This window comes from Anopheles darlingi, chromosome 3 (assembly GCF_943734745.1).
Source record: "Anopheles darlingi chromosome 3, idAnoDarlMG_H_01, whole genome shotgun sequence".
NCBI lineage: Eukaryota > Metazoa > Arthropoda > Insecta > Diptera > Culicidae > Anopheles > Anopheles darlingi.
In genome coordinates this window covers 34,992,048-35,006,196 of record NC_064875.1, presented here as the reverse complement: position 1 = coordinate 35,006,196, position 14,149 = coordinate 34,992,048, and the positions used below count along the sequence as shown (strand labels likewise).

General features: G+C 40.3%; 6 protein-coding genes across 9 annotated transcripts; 2 read left to right on the top strand and 4 right to left on the bottom strand.

The window, feature by feature from the left end:
* Positions 1-23: 23 nt before the first annotated feature.
* LOC125956236 (uncharacterized) lies at positions 24-2,140 on the bottom strand. 3 transcript variants are annotated; one of them, XR_007469158.1, is made up of 4 exons: positions 2,022-2,138; positions 1,891-1,964; positions 554-711; positions 24-440 (listed from the first exon to the last, which is right to left on the bottom strand). XR_007469158.1 is itself a non-coding variant. In XM_049687901.1 (3 exons), the coding sequence occupies exons 1-3, from the start codon at positions 1,058-1,060 to the stop codon at positions 243-245; spliced, it is 648 nt and encodes a 215-aa protein (XP_049543858.1). In that variant the 5' UTR covers positions 1,061-1,784; the 3' UTR covers positions 24-242. The 3 variants fall into 3 exon arrangements, 1 of the variants encoding a protein (XP_049543858.1); XR_007469157.1 differs by having other exon boundaries at positions 1,891-2,140; XM_049687901.1 differs by lacking the exons at positions 1,891-1,964; positions 2,022-2,138 and adding an exon at positions 759-1,784 and having other exon boundaries at positions 554-701.
* Positions 2,141-2,464: 324 nt separating this feature from the next.
* LOC125956224 (WW domain-containing adapter protein with coiled-coil homolog) lies at positions 2,465-8,750 on the top strand. Its single transcript, XM_049687880.1, has 11 exons — positions 2,465-3,332; positions 3,721-3,745; positions 3,948-4,059; positions 4,126-4,284; positions 4,373-4,931; positions 5,007-5,772; positions 5,835-6,157; positions 6,220-6,470; positions 6,558-6,748; positions 6,829-6,956; positions 7,892-8,750. The coding sequence occupies exons 1-11, from the start codon at positions 3,289-3,291 to the stop codon at positions 7,971-7,973; spliced, it is 2,640 nt and encodes an 879-aa protein (XP_049543837.1). The 5' UTR covers positions 2,465-3,288; the 3' UTR covers positions 7,974-8,750.
* Positions 8,751-8,880: 130 nt separating this feature from the next.
* LOC125956235 (putative ATP synthase subunit f, mitochondrial) lies at positions 8,881-9,537 on the bottom strand. Of its 2 annotated transcripts, none has more exons than XM_049687900.1 (2): positions 9,106-9,537; positions 8,881-9,059 (listed from the first exon to the last, which is right to left on the bottom strand). In XM_049687900.1, the coding sequence occupies exon 1, from the start codon at positions 9,486-9,488 to the stop codon at positions 9,165-9,167; it is 324 nt and encodes a 107-aa protein (XP_049543857.1). In that variant the 5' UTR covers positions 9,489-9,537; the 3' UTR covers positions 8,881-9,059; positions 9,106-9,164. The 2 variants fall into 2 exon arrangements, with proteins under 2 accessions (XP_049543857.1, XP_049543856.1); XM_049687899.1 differs by having other exon boundaries at positions 8,881-9,041; positions 9,106-9,536.
* A 494-nt stretch (positions 9,538-10,031) lies between these two features.
* On the bottom strand, positions 10,032-11,372 carry LOC125956231 (uncharacterized). Its single transcript, XM_049687896.1, has 4 exons — positions 11,224-11,372; positions 11,034-11,170; positions 10,472-10,700; positions 10,032-10,277 (listed from the first exon to the last, which is right to left on the bottom strand). The coding sequence occupies exons 1-4, from the start codon at positions 11,298-11,300 to the stop codon at positions 10,070-10,072; spliced, it is 651 nt and encodes a 216-aa protein (XP_049543853.1). The 5' UTR covers positions 11,301-11,372; the 3' UTR covers positions 10,032-10,069.
* Positions 11,373-11,464: 92 nt separating this feature from the next.
* LOC125956229 (leukocyte receptor cluster member 1 homolog) lies at positions 11,465-13,108 on the top strand. The gene is made up of 2 exons (XM_049687894.1): positions 11,465-11,787; positions 11,850-13,108. Exons 1-2 carry the CDS (start codon positions 11,765-11,767, stop codon positions 12,814-12,816), a joined length of 990 nt encoding a protein of 329 aa, XP_049543851.1. The 5' UTR covers positions 11,465-11,764; the 3' UTR covers positions 12,817-13,108.
* Positions 13,012-14,065, bottom strand: LOC125956230 (39S ribosomal protein L16, mitochondrial). The gene is made up of 3 exons (XM_049687895.1): positions 13,930-14,065; positions 13,789-13,863; positions 13,012-13,720 (listed from the first exon to the last, which is right to left on the bottom strand). Exons 1-3 carry the CDS (start codon positions 13,973-13,975, stop codon positions 13,104-13,106), a joined length of 738 nt encoding a protein of 245 aa, XP_049543852.1. The 5' UTR covers positions 13,976-14,065; the 3' UTR covers positions 13,012-13,103.
* Positions 14,066-14,149: the final 84 nt, after the last annotated feature.

Here is a 14,149-nt window from a genome sequence, read left to right as displayed (position 1 = left end):
ATTATTTTAGAGTGGTTGCTTCATACAATGCACTAATACAAAATTTATTGCAAATTCGACATAATTCTAAACGAAAACAAACTACCAACACAAACGTGTGTAAATTGCGCAAGACTATCAGAACCGTGCGACTTGAACGGGATCAATCTGTTTCAATTTTATGCTGCAATAATTGTGTATTCCCCATCTATTTATTACATTCATATAATTCTGAGAGTCGTAGTATCAATTATTATCAATGATCATTTTCTTAATGCAAACATGTGTTGGGCTTTTGCGCGATATGCAAGATCATGTGCGTTTGTCGACAATGTATCTCTACGTTTTCGCTTGCCAGCTGTAACACCCAAATGTAGCAGCACAGGATTTGTGACTAGAGCGGCCGCAACTCCTAATAGTGCAGCTCCGGCCAGTGGTAACAACACCGACCTGGTAAGGTCCTAAAATATTTGTTAGACTCATATTAGTCGCCTTCTCGTTAACATAAAAATAACACAGAACTACACAGAACACATTTGTGAAAATGTGTTGGAACAGGTATTGCTTTACTTACATTTTCTCCTTGTGGATAATTAAAAGCATATCCATGAGCTTGATGCCCGTACTCGTAAGGACTCTCGGAATCATATGGACCGTAGTTTATTGGACCATAGAACGGTCTACGATCGTAGGACCCACCAGTTGTATAATAACTTCCGCTGCTGAATGGCGCTGGAAACATATAGAATATAGTGTTAAATACAACATTTTTGGTTTACAATAGGGTATATCTATCAGTAGGCGCACAGAATCCTAGCCTGAGTTTGTTCCCAAATTGATTGTTGTTTTGATATTTGTCTTCGTAACTGGAAATAAAATCTTTTTTGAGCCCTCCAGTGTTGCGATCGTCATAATACTCGGATGCAGGCGACCATAAGTTCGACCCGGCAGTTTGAGTATCCTTTACTTTTAGGCGATCGTTATCAGAAGCTGTACTATATTTGATGCTTGCAGTACAAGACACAAACACGTTGAACACAATCACAATAATAGCTCCTACTACTTGACTATCTCGTGCCATTGTAAAACTGCTAAAACGGCTTTCAATGTTTTTTGTCACTTTATCGGCTCGGAGAACTTTGGTTGCAGATAAGTCTAATGTGTACTCCAATGCTCTAATCTAACTCTAATGTAACTATCTCGAATGATCTTGTATATTTGAAATGGTTATAATTTATGTTATTCGGATCTCCGCGCTCATCTGTTATCGAGTTGGTACTGGAAACCATGACCAAAACGCACGCATATTTTATAACCCCTATACGACTGGCCACAAACAATAGAATAATTATCTGTGCTCGTCGATCTTACTGCTGAAGAATGTATTGCTCTCGCGGTATTGCCACCTAACACGGACGACACCGCCAAATAATTTACTCTCGCTTCAAGGTGATTTTCAAAAACCTTGCGTCAAGCTTGGATACACTGGGAGAATGGAACGGAAGTCGGCAACTAAAGTTACATTCTTAGTTGGTGCTATCTTTCTCCAAACATGCCTTTGTGTTTCTTCACTGCTGCATAATGAAGAAATACGCATTGCCGTTACTGTTCCTTTGAATTCCTCATCACAAAGCGTGACTCTTACCAGCACCTAGTAAGAATAACTATGATTAATGTAACATATCAGTAGAAGGTAAATGTACTCTCCCAAATATCTTTGCTCCTCCACCATTGGACTGTGTTGTAGCGGCTTTGAAGGTGTACGAGATCCACCCAGTCCACTGGACTGCGTATCGACAACACTCAACACTCTAGATTCGGTTCGACTAAATTGTTCATTTTTGCCACAGTCGTCATTAACAATGTTATTCTTTATTTCAAGAGTTGTGTAAAATGGTGGCGTTTCCTTACCTACACCATCTATAGTATTGTTTCACAGTAGTGCGAAGGTACAGCCGACAATTGCGCTCTCACGTGGCACTTCACTGAAATCGAAACTAGAAATAGTAGATCAAGTACTCTACACAAGGCGTCAGACGGACAGGCTAGTTCCATATTGCAACCAATTCATATTCGCGATTCGCAAAAATTCGATTTCTTCAACTTGCTCGTGGTTCTTCATCACGATGGTTGGTAGTTATCGCCTCGCGCGAATATACAGCACAGGTCTGCATTCCAGTTTCTGTTGCATTGCTAATGTGATCTAAATAAACGCCAATATGATCTAATCCCGAAAAAGACCTCGTTCCTTTTGGAATTGTTTGGCGACGCCTTTACGCCCATCTACTGAGATGGGATCGGAAAGACAGTTGAAATTACGGTATTGCTCCGTTTTTCTATAAATGGTATATCAACATTGATTTACCTAAAACACCAGAAACGCATGGAGCAGGTGCTAATATTCGCCGATATTTAATGCTGAATTCAAGCGCGCTTGAATTTAAATCTGGTTTCAACAAGTAACGTCGAAACAGGCCGGAAAGCACAACTCAGAAGCAAAGGGCCAAGCGGGAAGGAGGAAAAAAGTGGGATCATCAAAGGTTCTTCTATCTTTCACCATAAACCACCTTGATACTTACTTATTAATTAAAACAGCTTTGCAGAGTTTACGAGCCACTCGTTTTCCGAATTCATTTGCAAATCAGCTTGGGTTTTTACCCAAGCACCACCGAGAAATGTGCCTGTTTTCACTTTGGACGCAAACTCACCCATAATTCAGTGATGGCGGCGTACAGCTGAGCTTGTAAAATCTTCTTGGGACTGCTGGTGGCCGTAGTAAAAGAATTCGTTATTTCTTTTTCTGGTTTTCGTTACGATTAGTTTGTCTGTGCATTTGCAAGTGTTCTTACGTAGTGTAGCAAAGCAACTGCAAAAGGGCTACAAGTTCCGAAACATAATCGATCGAGCGAGCTATATCTACAGCGTAGACGTTCAACAAATTTTTTTTGTCTTGTCAAGAAGGTCATTCGTTCGAACCAAACGAGGCCCTGCAGATCTTGGAGTATTTGCCAATTTATGGCCAATTACATTCATCCTGTAATCCGAGTATAATGTTTTATACTATTTAACTTGTGGTAGCTTCATTTCAACTGATGGCCGCATTTTTCACGGCTTTGCATTATTGAAAATTATTGTTTTTTGCATGCATCAATTTCGCATGTCTCCAAAATTCCAGACAAATACGTTTCAAATTCCGTAATTTCCCAAATCCGAGGTCTCCTTGGAAACGCTTGTATGCATTCTGCATGTCAGGGCAGTGAACAGTGAAAAAGCAGAAAAACTAGAAATAAGAAATATTCACGGCATTAAATGGTAATGCATGCCAGGAAACCGCAACGTTTGTTAAGCGATGGGTAAATGTTTATTAATTCACTTTCTTCTGGCAATGTATGCATAACCCCTTCCCCCCAAATGTGACATCAGCAGCATAATGTCCTCTTCTCGGCAATGTTCATCGATGCGCAGCTCCATTAGAATATCTCAGAAAACATACGGAATATATAATACTAGGCCTGTGTATAGTGCCTTCCATTTACGCTTAATCCAACAGTATCATTTTCATTAGTATAATATGCATCGATTCTTAGCAGCCCCCTACAATAGCTTCTAAATTGCAAAAAATAGCAGTCTCCATACTAAAATATATTATGCTGCTGTTCGAGTATCATTTGGCTAGACTGAAAAGCATTAGAATATGTGTAATAAATATTTACCCAATTTTCCCTTTTTTATTCTTTTCAGGTATCATCAATCTCATCAGTACCAGGTAACTTAGAAAAAAATGTGGGGATCTGGCATCCCTGTTGCAAGCTGCTAAATAAAAGTCTACATAGGTCATCTCATAGCATCGTTAATAGCATATCCTTCTGAATGCTATTCTACGATGCTATCAAGATTGTTGGCTATAAAATTGTACATGCAATAGTCTGTGAAGAGTTCAATATGACTTTCATTGTTTCCCATTGCAGAATTCAAAATATAGTTCTTCAAAGCGGGATTACGAACGAGAAGCTAATTCTCGATCGCTCACCTATACCAGAGATCATGATAGCTCACCAGTTGGAGGATCTTTGAATAATGGTAATAACTCGCTAAATGAGCCCTATCACTTTTAAGATGAAAAATAATACGATTGATTATTGGCAGATTCCCCAAGAGATCGAGATCGAGACAGAGATCGAGAGCGCGATCGAGAAAGGGAAAGAGAAAGGGATCGGGATCGATATTCGTCTTCGGCATACACCTTGGGAAAAATGCGCGAGAAGGAACGTAGCGATCGTGATTATAAGAAAGAAAAATATTCCGGTAAATGATATCAACAGTCATCCTCCAGCAAATGGACCAATAACACAAAGACTAATTATTTTTTATGTATATAATGACAATGTTTCAGATTCACTGCGGTCACCTAAACGAAGCCGAAGCGAACGGGACTCAGATCACAGAAATTTTCATGATAGAAGGATGAAACTTGTTACTTTGGTGGATAAAAGAAGTACTCCTAGTGATGATCGCGAACGTGAACGAGATCGCGACCGAATCGAACGAGATCGAGAACGGGAACGTGATAGAGACAGACTGCGGGATCGCGAGCGCGATCGAAGTAGCGTAAGCAGTGGATGCGTGCCGGCAGTCGGAGCAGCAAATAGTAGTAATGCTAGTGTTAGTGGTACACTTAATAACTCGGTAGCAAGCACATTAGTCTGCAATAACGCTGGCGTAAGCGGATTGACGAACACGACTTCCAATACAGCGTGCACCATTAACAGTAGTCAGGGATGTGTTGGCAATGCTTCTAGCAGTAGTGTTGTTGGAAGCAATGATCGAGATCGCGTCAATCGCGTCGGTGATTGGAGTGAACATGTCAGTTCGTCAGGAAAAAAGTATTACTACAATTGCAAAACCGAGGTTTCTCAATGGGAAAAGCCGCGCGAATGGATCGAAAAAGAAAGGTAGGCATCATGTGCTGTTTATTTCTTTCTCGATAGTGATGGTTTTTTCCTGAACATATTTTATTTTTTTCACAGTAGTCGAGTATTACCAAAAGACCAGCTCCGGGAATATCGCGAAAAGGAAAGAGAGCGCGAAAGGGAACGCGAGGAACGGTATACATCTTCAGCAGTAAATCGCTCGACCGCCTCGTCGTCTTACGGGAAACATTCAGGCAGTAGTGGCAGTAACAAGAATAATTCCCGCGGTCGCTGGCAAACACATGAAACACCAAGCACTGCGCATAGAAGACGTTTTGATGGGGACAATTTGGAAGTGAATGTTAGCCCAGGTGACTCAACACCAACTTCTGAAGCCAGTTATTCAAACTCGAACGCACCAATCATAAATCAACAGCAGCTGCTGCAGAATGCTCATGCAGCTAATAATGGCGCGGCAGTGGGTAATGTAGGTAGCGGCAATCGAGGCTCTTCGTTGAGTGGAAGTTCTACTTTCGTTCCGTCTTGTACACCGATTGTTGCTAATGAAGCCAACTCTGATGCTCAAGGGCAAAATTTGTCTTGCCAACTACCACGGATGGTAGGACCAAATACAGCAGCAAACCACACGGTATCAACGATTGTAACGACATCAAATCATCAGCAGCAACAACAACCACTCTACAGCATAGCATCGTCCAACTCATCGTCTTCATCTTCCTCATCATCAGCAAATAGTATGTCATCCCCCTCGCTGACTTATTCTACACATGGTGCCAGTTCTTCTTTAATTTCATCACAAGCGACTACTTCTGACTTAGGGATGGTTTCATCAAATACACCTGGCCCACCGTCAGCTATAACAGTGCGTATTATAAAAAATTTTGCAGTCCATCTTAATCATCCGGATTTTGTTTATTTGTTTAGCATCTCCCAACAAACCTGCATTCGCAACAACAACAAGTATGCAGTCTGGCACAAAAGTCACCACACCAGCAAAATCATCAGAATAGTATGGCTACAAACATGTCTCCATTAGGCGGTTCGAGCGGAATGAATGTACCTACGTCGTTGGCAGGTCTGCCAAAGATTCTTTCGCAAATAACCGGTATCAAGTCCATAGAACATAATGACCTCAATCCTCAAAAAGCACTGCAGACAATTAACAATGCACTTATGATGCAGCAGCAAAATCGTCAGTTAATTTCAGGAACTACCACAGATTTAACAAACGTAGTGGGTAGTTTAAGGTAAGGCTATAATCATCGATTTTTTTATTTTGTGTAGCGGAATACATGTATGTCTGTTTTAGGGAGCATGCATTAAACTCTCCCTTGTTTAATGTTGGTAATCTTGCACACCCTGTACATGCATCGCCGTTATCTGGGATCCACATTAACCACAACACCCATGGCATCACGGGAAATAGTCACATTGGCAGAGAGTCTGGTGTGATGAACACATGCGCTATGCTGAGTAGCACTGGAAATGTAACACAAACAGGGGATGGACCGCCTACTCCAACACAGGAACTGGAAGTACCCATAAGTGATCATAGAAAATGTAAGTATTGTATCTCAACTTCTCATACAAAAATAATCGTTGTCTCATCGTTGATCCCTTCATTAATCTATATTATTTACATAACAGACGTAGGGCTGAATAATACCGGGCTTACGTCCACACCAACCAGCGCCGTTAGTAGCTTGCAAAGTGTCATGGCATCTTCCCAATCTGGTAGAGCCCAAGGGCCGAATTTAACCCCTACTTTAGCCAAATACTTCCGGGCCGATCTTATATCCCACGTCACAGGATGGCCTTCGGAGATTCTAGAAAAAACGGTATGTTAAATTATAAAAAAAAATATACCCGCTTTGCGGTAGTTTTATTATTAAGAATTAAAACCTACACTTTTTTGCAGATACAAAAGCTTTCCGAAGAAGCACATATTTTAGGTGATCTTCAATGCAGCAAAGTTTCTGCTGAGTTAAAATGTGCTAGAAGTTTAGTTAGAATAACAGAAATTACTGCAACACTGCAGGAACAAAAGTAAGTAGACACTGTTATTTATTCACACTAAGAATTGCTCTTCTTTTATATAAATTCAATAAGTGGGAGGGGGGGGGGGGGGGGCTTAATAACGGAGAAATGAATTCGCGTTAGTAGCATCGATCATTTTTCATGGATTAGAAGTAGAATACATAATCTAGAACTTGGGCAAAAGCCGTAATTTTATACGAGACGCGAGTACGAGACGCGTACCCGTATTTCGTAGATTCCGTTACTATCGCCTTCGTGTCTTTCTTTTTTCGATCGAATCTTTTGTGTTTGCTGTGTTATGCCTTCAATATGGTGCACTTTTCATACAAAAACGCCACTATTCATACAAAAACGCCCAGCTTCCAGTTGACGGACACAAATAAGGAGGTGCATTAATTTTGTGATCCCCTTCTTTTAGATACACAATCATTTTTAACGAGTAAAATACTCAAACCAACTTACTTATTAGGATCTATTGATCTGGTTCAGGGGTTTCAAACACGCGGCCCGCGAAGTTATATTGTGCGATCATTTTGATTCCTTAAGCTGATAAATGGTCGGAAACTTACTTTTTAAAAGGATAAGAAATTTCGCGACAATCGTTTCAGCATTTCTTCAAACTTTCTTTCATACTTATCGATTGAACTTTTGTCCCATTTTTCCTTTTTCCGCTTTTCAAAAAGTGCGAGGTATTATTCAAAATTATCTTATTATTACTATTTTAGAGATAATGCAAATGTGCGAATAATTTTTCCATTGAGACTCTGTATAACAAATTAAACATGAATAGATTTTATTGATATTAGGTAGTGGAGCAGCAGCTGATGATATTACAAAGTCACCGCATTACATTTTATGATATACTGCTGCTAGTGATTCTTTTAATTGTATATAACTTTAATATTATTCAAAATGGTTTATTGACTTTTATTTTTGCATTGCAGGATAATGTATCTACGCCAACAAATTCGTAGATTGGAAGATTCCAAATCGGAAAACTCATTTATGTCATCAGATGATCTATAGCAATAATATACTATAAAAAATAACATAGCATCAAAATATTATAAACTAAAGAGGGCAGAGATGTTGTATGTTTAGACATTTGTAATAAAATTAAGAAAATAATAAAAACCCCATAAATTCTTACAATACATAAACTTCTTAAGAACAAAAAAAGGAAATTGTATCAATATTTTTTTTGAATACATTAGAAAATGCGCAAAAATCTTAAGAATTATAAAAATACTGGACAAATGCCATATGTTTTATATGTGGTGTACATAAATGCAATGTTAAAAATGTATACTGCTCGTATGATATGAGCAATAACATTAATGTAAAACAGACCAATAAAATGCTATTTCAATTGTTTACGATACCTCTTCCTTCTAACTGGAGAGTGCATTATAATCGTTTATGTAAGCTCCGGGAATTCTAGATGGTTTTCAAAAGGTTACGTGTTCATTAATCTTGTTTATTTGTAACAGATAATGTAGTTATTCTCCTATGAAACATATTAATGTATTTAATTGTTATAATTCGTAAGTTACCTGTTCACACAGGGCAAACCATTCGGATCTGTTAACTTGTTAACAGACCCGCAGATAACGTTTGGGTTTGTTGAACACTCTACAGACTCGAATTCGTCCTTGGGGAAATTCAGGTCTGTTAATGTTTGAGAGACCCGAAATTGCAATAGAAATTGTAACAATCCCGAACGATTGCCATGTGTCGTAGGGCTGAATCAAGTGCAAAATAAGGAACTTAGGCTTTCCAATTCCATAACGGTTTGCCCGTCGTCTCATATGTTACAAAAAGTGGTGGCTTGTGATGCCAAACATAAATTCATTCTAGGTTAATCGGAATTTCGTCCAATAAATGCTGGTTTCCGCGCGATCAGTATATTGTAGTAAACAAGAAGACGTATTGATAATTTGTTGATAGTAAAACTATACCAGCTTTCGTTTACTATACGTTTGGATTTTTATTTTCAACTCATTGCATAATTTTCTTCAGTTTCATTTTCATTCCAACCATGAGTTCACTAATAGGCCATCAAGCATAGTGTTCTAGCATTGAAAGAGCGATTTTCTGAAAATGAGAGAATACCTTTTATTATGTAACTTGTCAGTATGCATCGGGCAACCTCACTTACGTGCTACAATTTGTTCAATGCTTGGAGTCGACGCACTTGCTAGGCGACGGGCGTTACGTTTAGTGATACTTATAGTTGCGATGATGCTTCAGCTTGCCGTAATTAATGGCGTAGAAAAAGACCATTCCACCAACGATTACTTGAAAGAACGGAGCGATTCCGGTACGCTTCGGCTGCATGTACTTATGTTGCCATCTCCAAAACGTACGGCTGAAAACCCCGGCCAATGCCCGAGGACTCTTATCTCGGCGGCCTAACCAAGCACCAATTTCACCAACCTTCACCTGTCCGAATGGAGTATCGGGTTTACCGTAAAAGCGGGCCGGATCGTATGGTCCGTGGATTTTGGGATTGTACTCCGCTGGATAATCTCCGATGGCCATCTTTTCGCTGTAGCTCCTTGCCGACTAGCAGTTGACAATGAAATCAGGGCTCGTCCACATTATCTGCGACAAAGGGCTGAGGTTACTCACGATAGTGAGTGGAAAGCTCACTATTTGAGCTGGCCGATTCACTATAGAAATTGGCAGATTGGTAGTGAGCTGTCACGATCACTGTCGCAGGTTATGTGGACTAGCCCTCAGACCTCAGGGTCGGTTCATTTCCCCAAAGAGCCTAGCGCCTCCCCAACACTAGATACGGTGGAGTTGGTGCCATTCGTTTCCACATAAAAAAATATTTCGGAAATCATTCTGGCTCGTCCGGCGATAGCATCGCTCGAGGCGTTATGTTCAGCAAGCGTTAATGTGTTCTAAAAATGGTCTAAACGCCTGAAGTGACCGCTAGACGAGAGCACCTTAAGCCCTCCGCACACTGGATGGATAACGGAACGTAACGTCCGTTGCGGCCCGTCTCTATAGGGCCTACGCTAAACACTCAAGCAAAATACAGTAAAAAAGGTCGCAAACATAAGGCGCTCATTAAGAGGGATCCTCAAACTAGGGGGTTACCGCTCGTTTTATTATCATACATTTGACGATTTCAACATAATATTCAGTTCAGATGGCGTACGAAAGTACTCATTTAAAAGCAGCACTTTGTTACCATTTATTTTGTATCTAGCGTCCTGCCACGGTAAAATTCCGCTGGGGGGCACTACAACCACATCCCCTCGACGATATTGTAACATCCTTATTCCTAGTGGTATCTGTCCTTCAAACACTGCAATGTACCTTTAAAACAATTAAAGCGAATTAAAAAATGGTAAAACCAAAGGGGTATAGGGCCCACATTAGTAAAAGACTGAAATAGGCACCTTTAAGGCATTCAGTAGCTCATCGTGAGTCAGGACCTATTTTTTTACGGTGGGTGCTTATAATGGGGCTTTACTTTATTTTATTTTTACCTTTCTTTTATCAATACTTACTGATTTTCTCGTCGGTAAATACGCAGTGGATAACGATTAATTACAATACGTATGATGACATTAATCAAAAAGAAAAATCCCACGAAAAAGAATAGATCATTTTCATTTGTCGTAAGTGTTGCATATTTCATTTGAAACGGCACCGTTACGTTACGAAAGTACTCCGAAAATGAAAAAGCGCTCATTCCGACCAGCGCCAAGAAGCTAAAAGAAGTGGCAATATTACAAGCTGGAATGAGAAAAAATGGTAGAATCAAATATGAGGAAAAATGAAGGGTTAAAATCCACTATCCAGCGCAAACAAACCCTGCCAACTTCGATGTTCGATGTAAACAAAATACCAGCGGTCACCACCAAAAAAGGACTCGCCGGATGGTTCCCTCAGGCGAGAATGGACACCAAAATGAATTTTCAGTTTCTATACAGGCGCGAAATCTCTCGTCGGGGATTCGTATGGAATTAACAGCCCTCAATCTCTTATTCTAAAGACCCTGCCAGACGGAGCGTAAACTCTAGCGTAAACGTAAAAATTAATGCCTAAACAGTAAGAAACCTATCATACCTGAAAGATAGTATTCCATGGGTGCTCTGTAGATAATTGTAAATCCTAGAGGTATTTTATCTTTCTGCAGAAAGTATTTCTCGCGTTTCGTTACATCTCTTCCGTTCATAGGTGGGCTCGTGTAAATAGTTCCGCGTCTAAAATGAAAATTCAATTACATCCGCACTCATATATGTTGAAATAATCTTACCCTGGACACAGAGCAGGGCGTTTCAATAAATTAAAAACTCGGCTTTGGGCAGCACCGGCTACACGGTAGAATAACATTTTTAGGACAACACTTGTTTAGGATTTTTAACAACACTCGAGACCGGCGGGCGGTAAATTTGGAGTGTGTCACACTCACACTACTGACTGCAAACTATTGGTGTGCGTGCCATCTCGTAATAGGTGTCATAGAAACCTTTGCAGGTCGTCATATTGGATGTGGTTGACGTTTGCGTGCATCAACAAAGCAACGTGCGTTTGTCGACACGGAAAAGGTTTTATTAAGCATAGAATATGGAGAATAGTTGTAAAAACTTTGAATTTTGTGCCGCATTTCTCAAAAACCACGGATACGCGAAAACAGCTTGGAAAACCGCGTCCCCAATGCTTTGCATTCAATTGTCAAATTCTCATCTTTTTTCTAAAATCCGCGAGGGCAGTTGTTCTACATCACACCACCTTTCTATTTAAAGTACCTTGGTCGCGCTCACGGAACTGGCAATATTTACAGCATCACACGGAACATGAATATTTTGCCAAAAAAAAAGTATTTTATTTTGAAATTTTGCTTTAAGTTATCGTATGTACTTATTGTTGCTTTAATTATAGGTGGCATGTTCGAACTAAGGACAATATCGCACGCGTACGACGCGATGAAGCAAAAGCAGCAGAGGATGAAAAAGAGCGTCTACGACGGGTGGCCCTTGCAGATCAAGAAGCTCGCACGGAGCTACTTCGACAAAAAGCCCGAGGAAATCGGAGTAATATTTCCAGCCCTTCTACAAGTTCTCGGGCAACTCCGCATGAACATGTAAATTTTTTCGTTGAACTTGAGGAAGGCAAGCATGTAGGAGTTAAACGGAGCAATGCTGACAATGAAAAGGAAAAAAAGGAACAGCAAGAGAGTTACGAGAAACAGATAGGTTATCTTACATATCTGGGCCAGGACACCAATGAAGCCCTTGGCAAAAAAGATTGGTACGACACGCTTCCCAAAAAACAGGATACATTCGACAATCATGGACAGCTTGTTGAACTAGACGAGAAGAAAAAATATTTTTATGATCCCCTCAATGTGATAAGAAAAAATGTTCCTTCTGCCAGTTCATCGGGTTCGCAAAGTATAAGAACAAACGTGTCGCAGAACCAACAGAATGTACAAGGCCGGGCGCATCATGTAGAGACAGTAGAGCAGAAAGTGCAACGTAAATATCGAACCAATTCAATTGAATCAGAGATATTAGAAAAGAAAAAGAAACGCAAATGTTCACACGACAGAGAACGTAAACATAAAAAACGTAAGTATGATAAGTACTATGAAACCGATGATACAGACGAGGAAGAGGCCCACCGACTAGCGACTAGTAGCAAAGCGACTAGTATCGAAATAATGCGCCAAGAACGAATCGCGCGAGAGTTGGAAGAGAAAGAAAGGTCGAAGAGAATACTGGATCGAGTCCAAGGATCCAATCAGTTGAAAGATTTGGAACCAACTAGGGTCTCTTTAGCAGATAGTGCACCTCGTCAAAAGTACAACTCTCAATTTAATCCGGAAATAGCAAAACAAAACTTTTGACTGCGTCAATAGGTCAGTCACTTTCTTGGCTACTTCAACATAAACTAAAATACAGTAAACACGCATCCTTAAACTAACTATACATCAAATTTGTACGAGTTTATATCATAACATATTTAAGGACGGGCGTGCCATATTTAAGGACGGGACTACCGCTTGCAATCTATGGAACCAATATCATTAATCACATCTACTCTGAAAATTAATAGAAGAACCAGTTTGAAATTGAACCGAGTATGCCGGAGGAACCATTTGGTTTATTTCAAATGTTATATAATATTGCGATATTAAATATGCTTTCCAAACCATTTATGGTCTACTGGCGAAAGCCATCGGTGAGAGCCACTCAAATTATTTTGAACGATATACTTAAACGTCCAGGGGTTAAGGTTTTCTGCCTCCAAACGATATGCAGTCGCTGCTGCGTCTTCTAGCGTCTGTTGCGATACGACCGTAGCCTTGAATGGCAATTTGGGACACACAATGTCTAAAATTCGTTTTGCCTCTATGAACTCCAATTCTCCTGCTAATTCTACAATTACGCGGCCACTCTTAACAGGAGTTACGTAATGATCAATTGCTCCTTTTCCTCCTCCCATACGTTGTCCTTGTCCTTTTTTCGTAACTGGTTGCCATGGTGCTTCAACTCGCCAGATTGCAAACATACGACTAACGTCCATTTTACGTCCGATCGTAAGACGTAGCATTTCAAAATGACCCCATCTCAATCGACCACCGCTGGCTGCCACTATTGCATATTGGCCATGAACAAGTTTATTGTGCACCTCCTCAGGTCCACGCATCCATTTCAGTTTTTTTTGTAGTTTTGGTGGTCTTAAGTTGCTAGCAAGCTGCGGCACCTTATCCATGAAGCGCAGCTTAGGCTTTTCCGGTATTTTGATGTCTGGTATGAAGGATTAAAAAAACTATTGTTGACATTCCCGCTTGCTGGCGCAGCCGGTCCGTACTTACTGTCGTATGTTATAGGTGGGGCAAAAAACTTGAGCCCAGCTGATTGTTGACCCAACAATATATTTTTCAGCGAACCTGTCCCAGAATCAAATGAAAATTATTCATATTCGCCAATCCATTAATCCATCTTTTGCTACGCACCGAACAAATTAGGCCGTAGATTACTCATGGCCAGTGTCGTACACATTTTTTAACCAAAAACTGCTTTGCGATACCTCTCGAAGTGCCGATTGTTTTCGGAATCCAACTTCAAGCTGTCAATCGAAGCAAAACGCGGTACAACCAAGGTATCTTGAATATACACATAGCATGCGTTACGGCTGCGGCCACTGTCATTTTGTATGGCAATTATCTCCGCCAT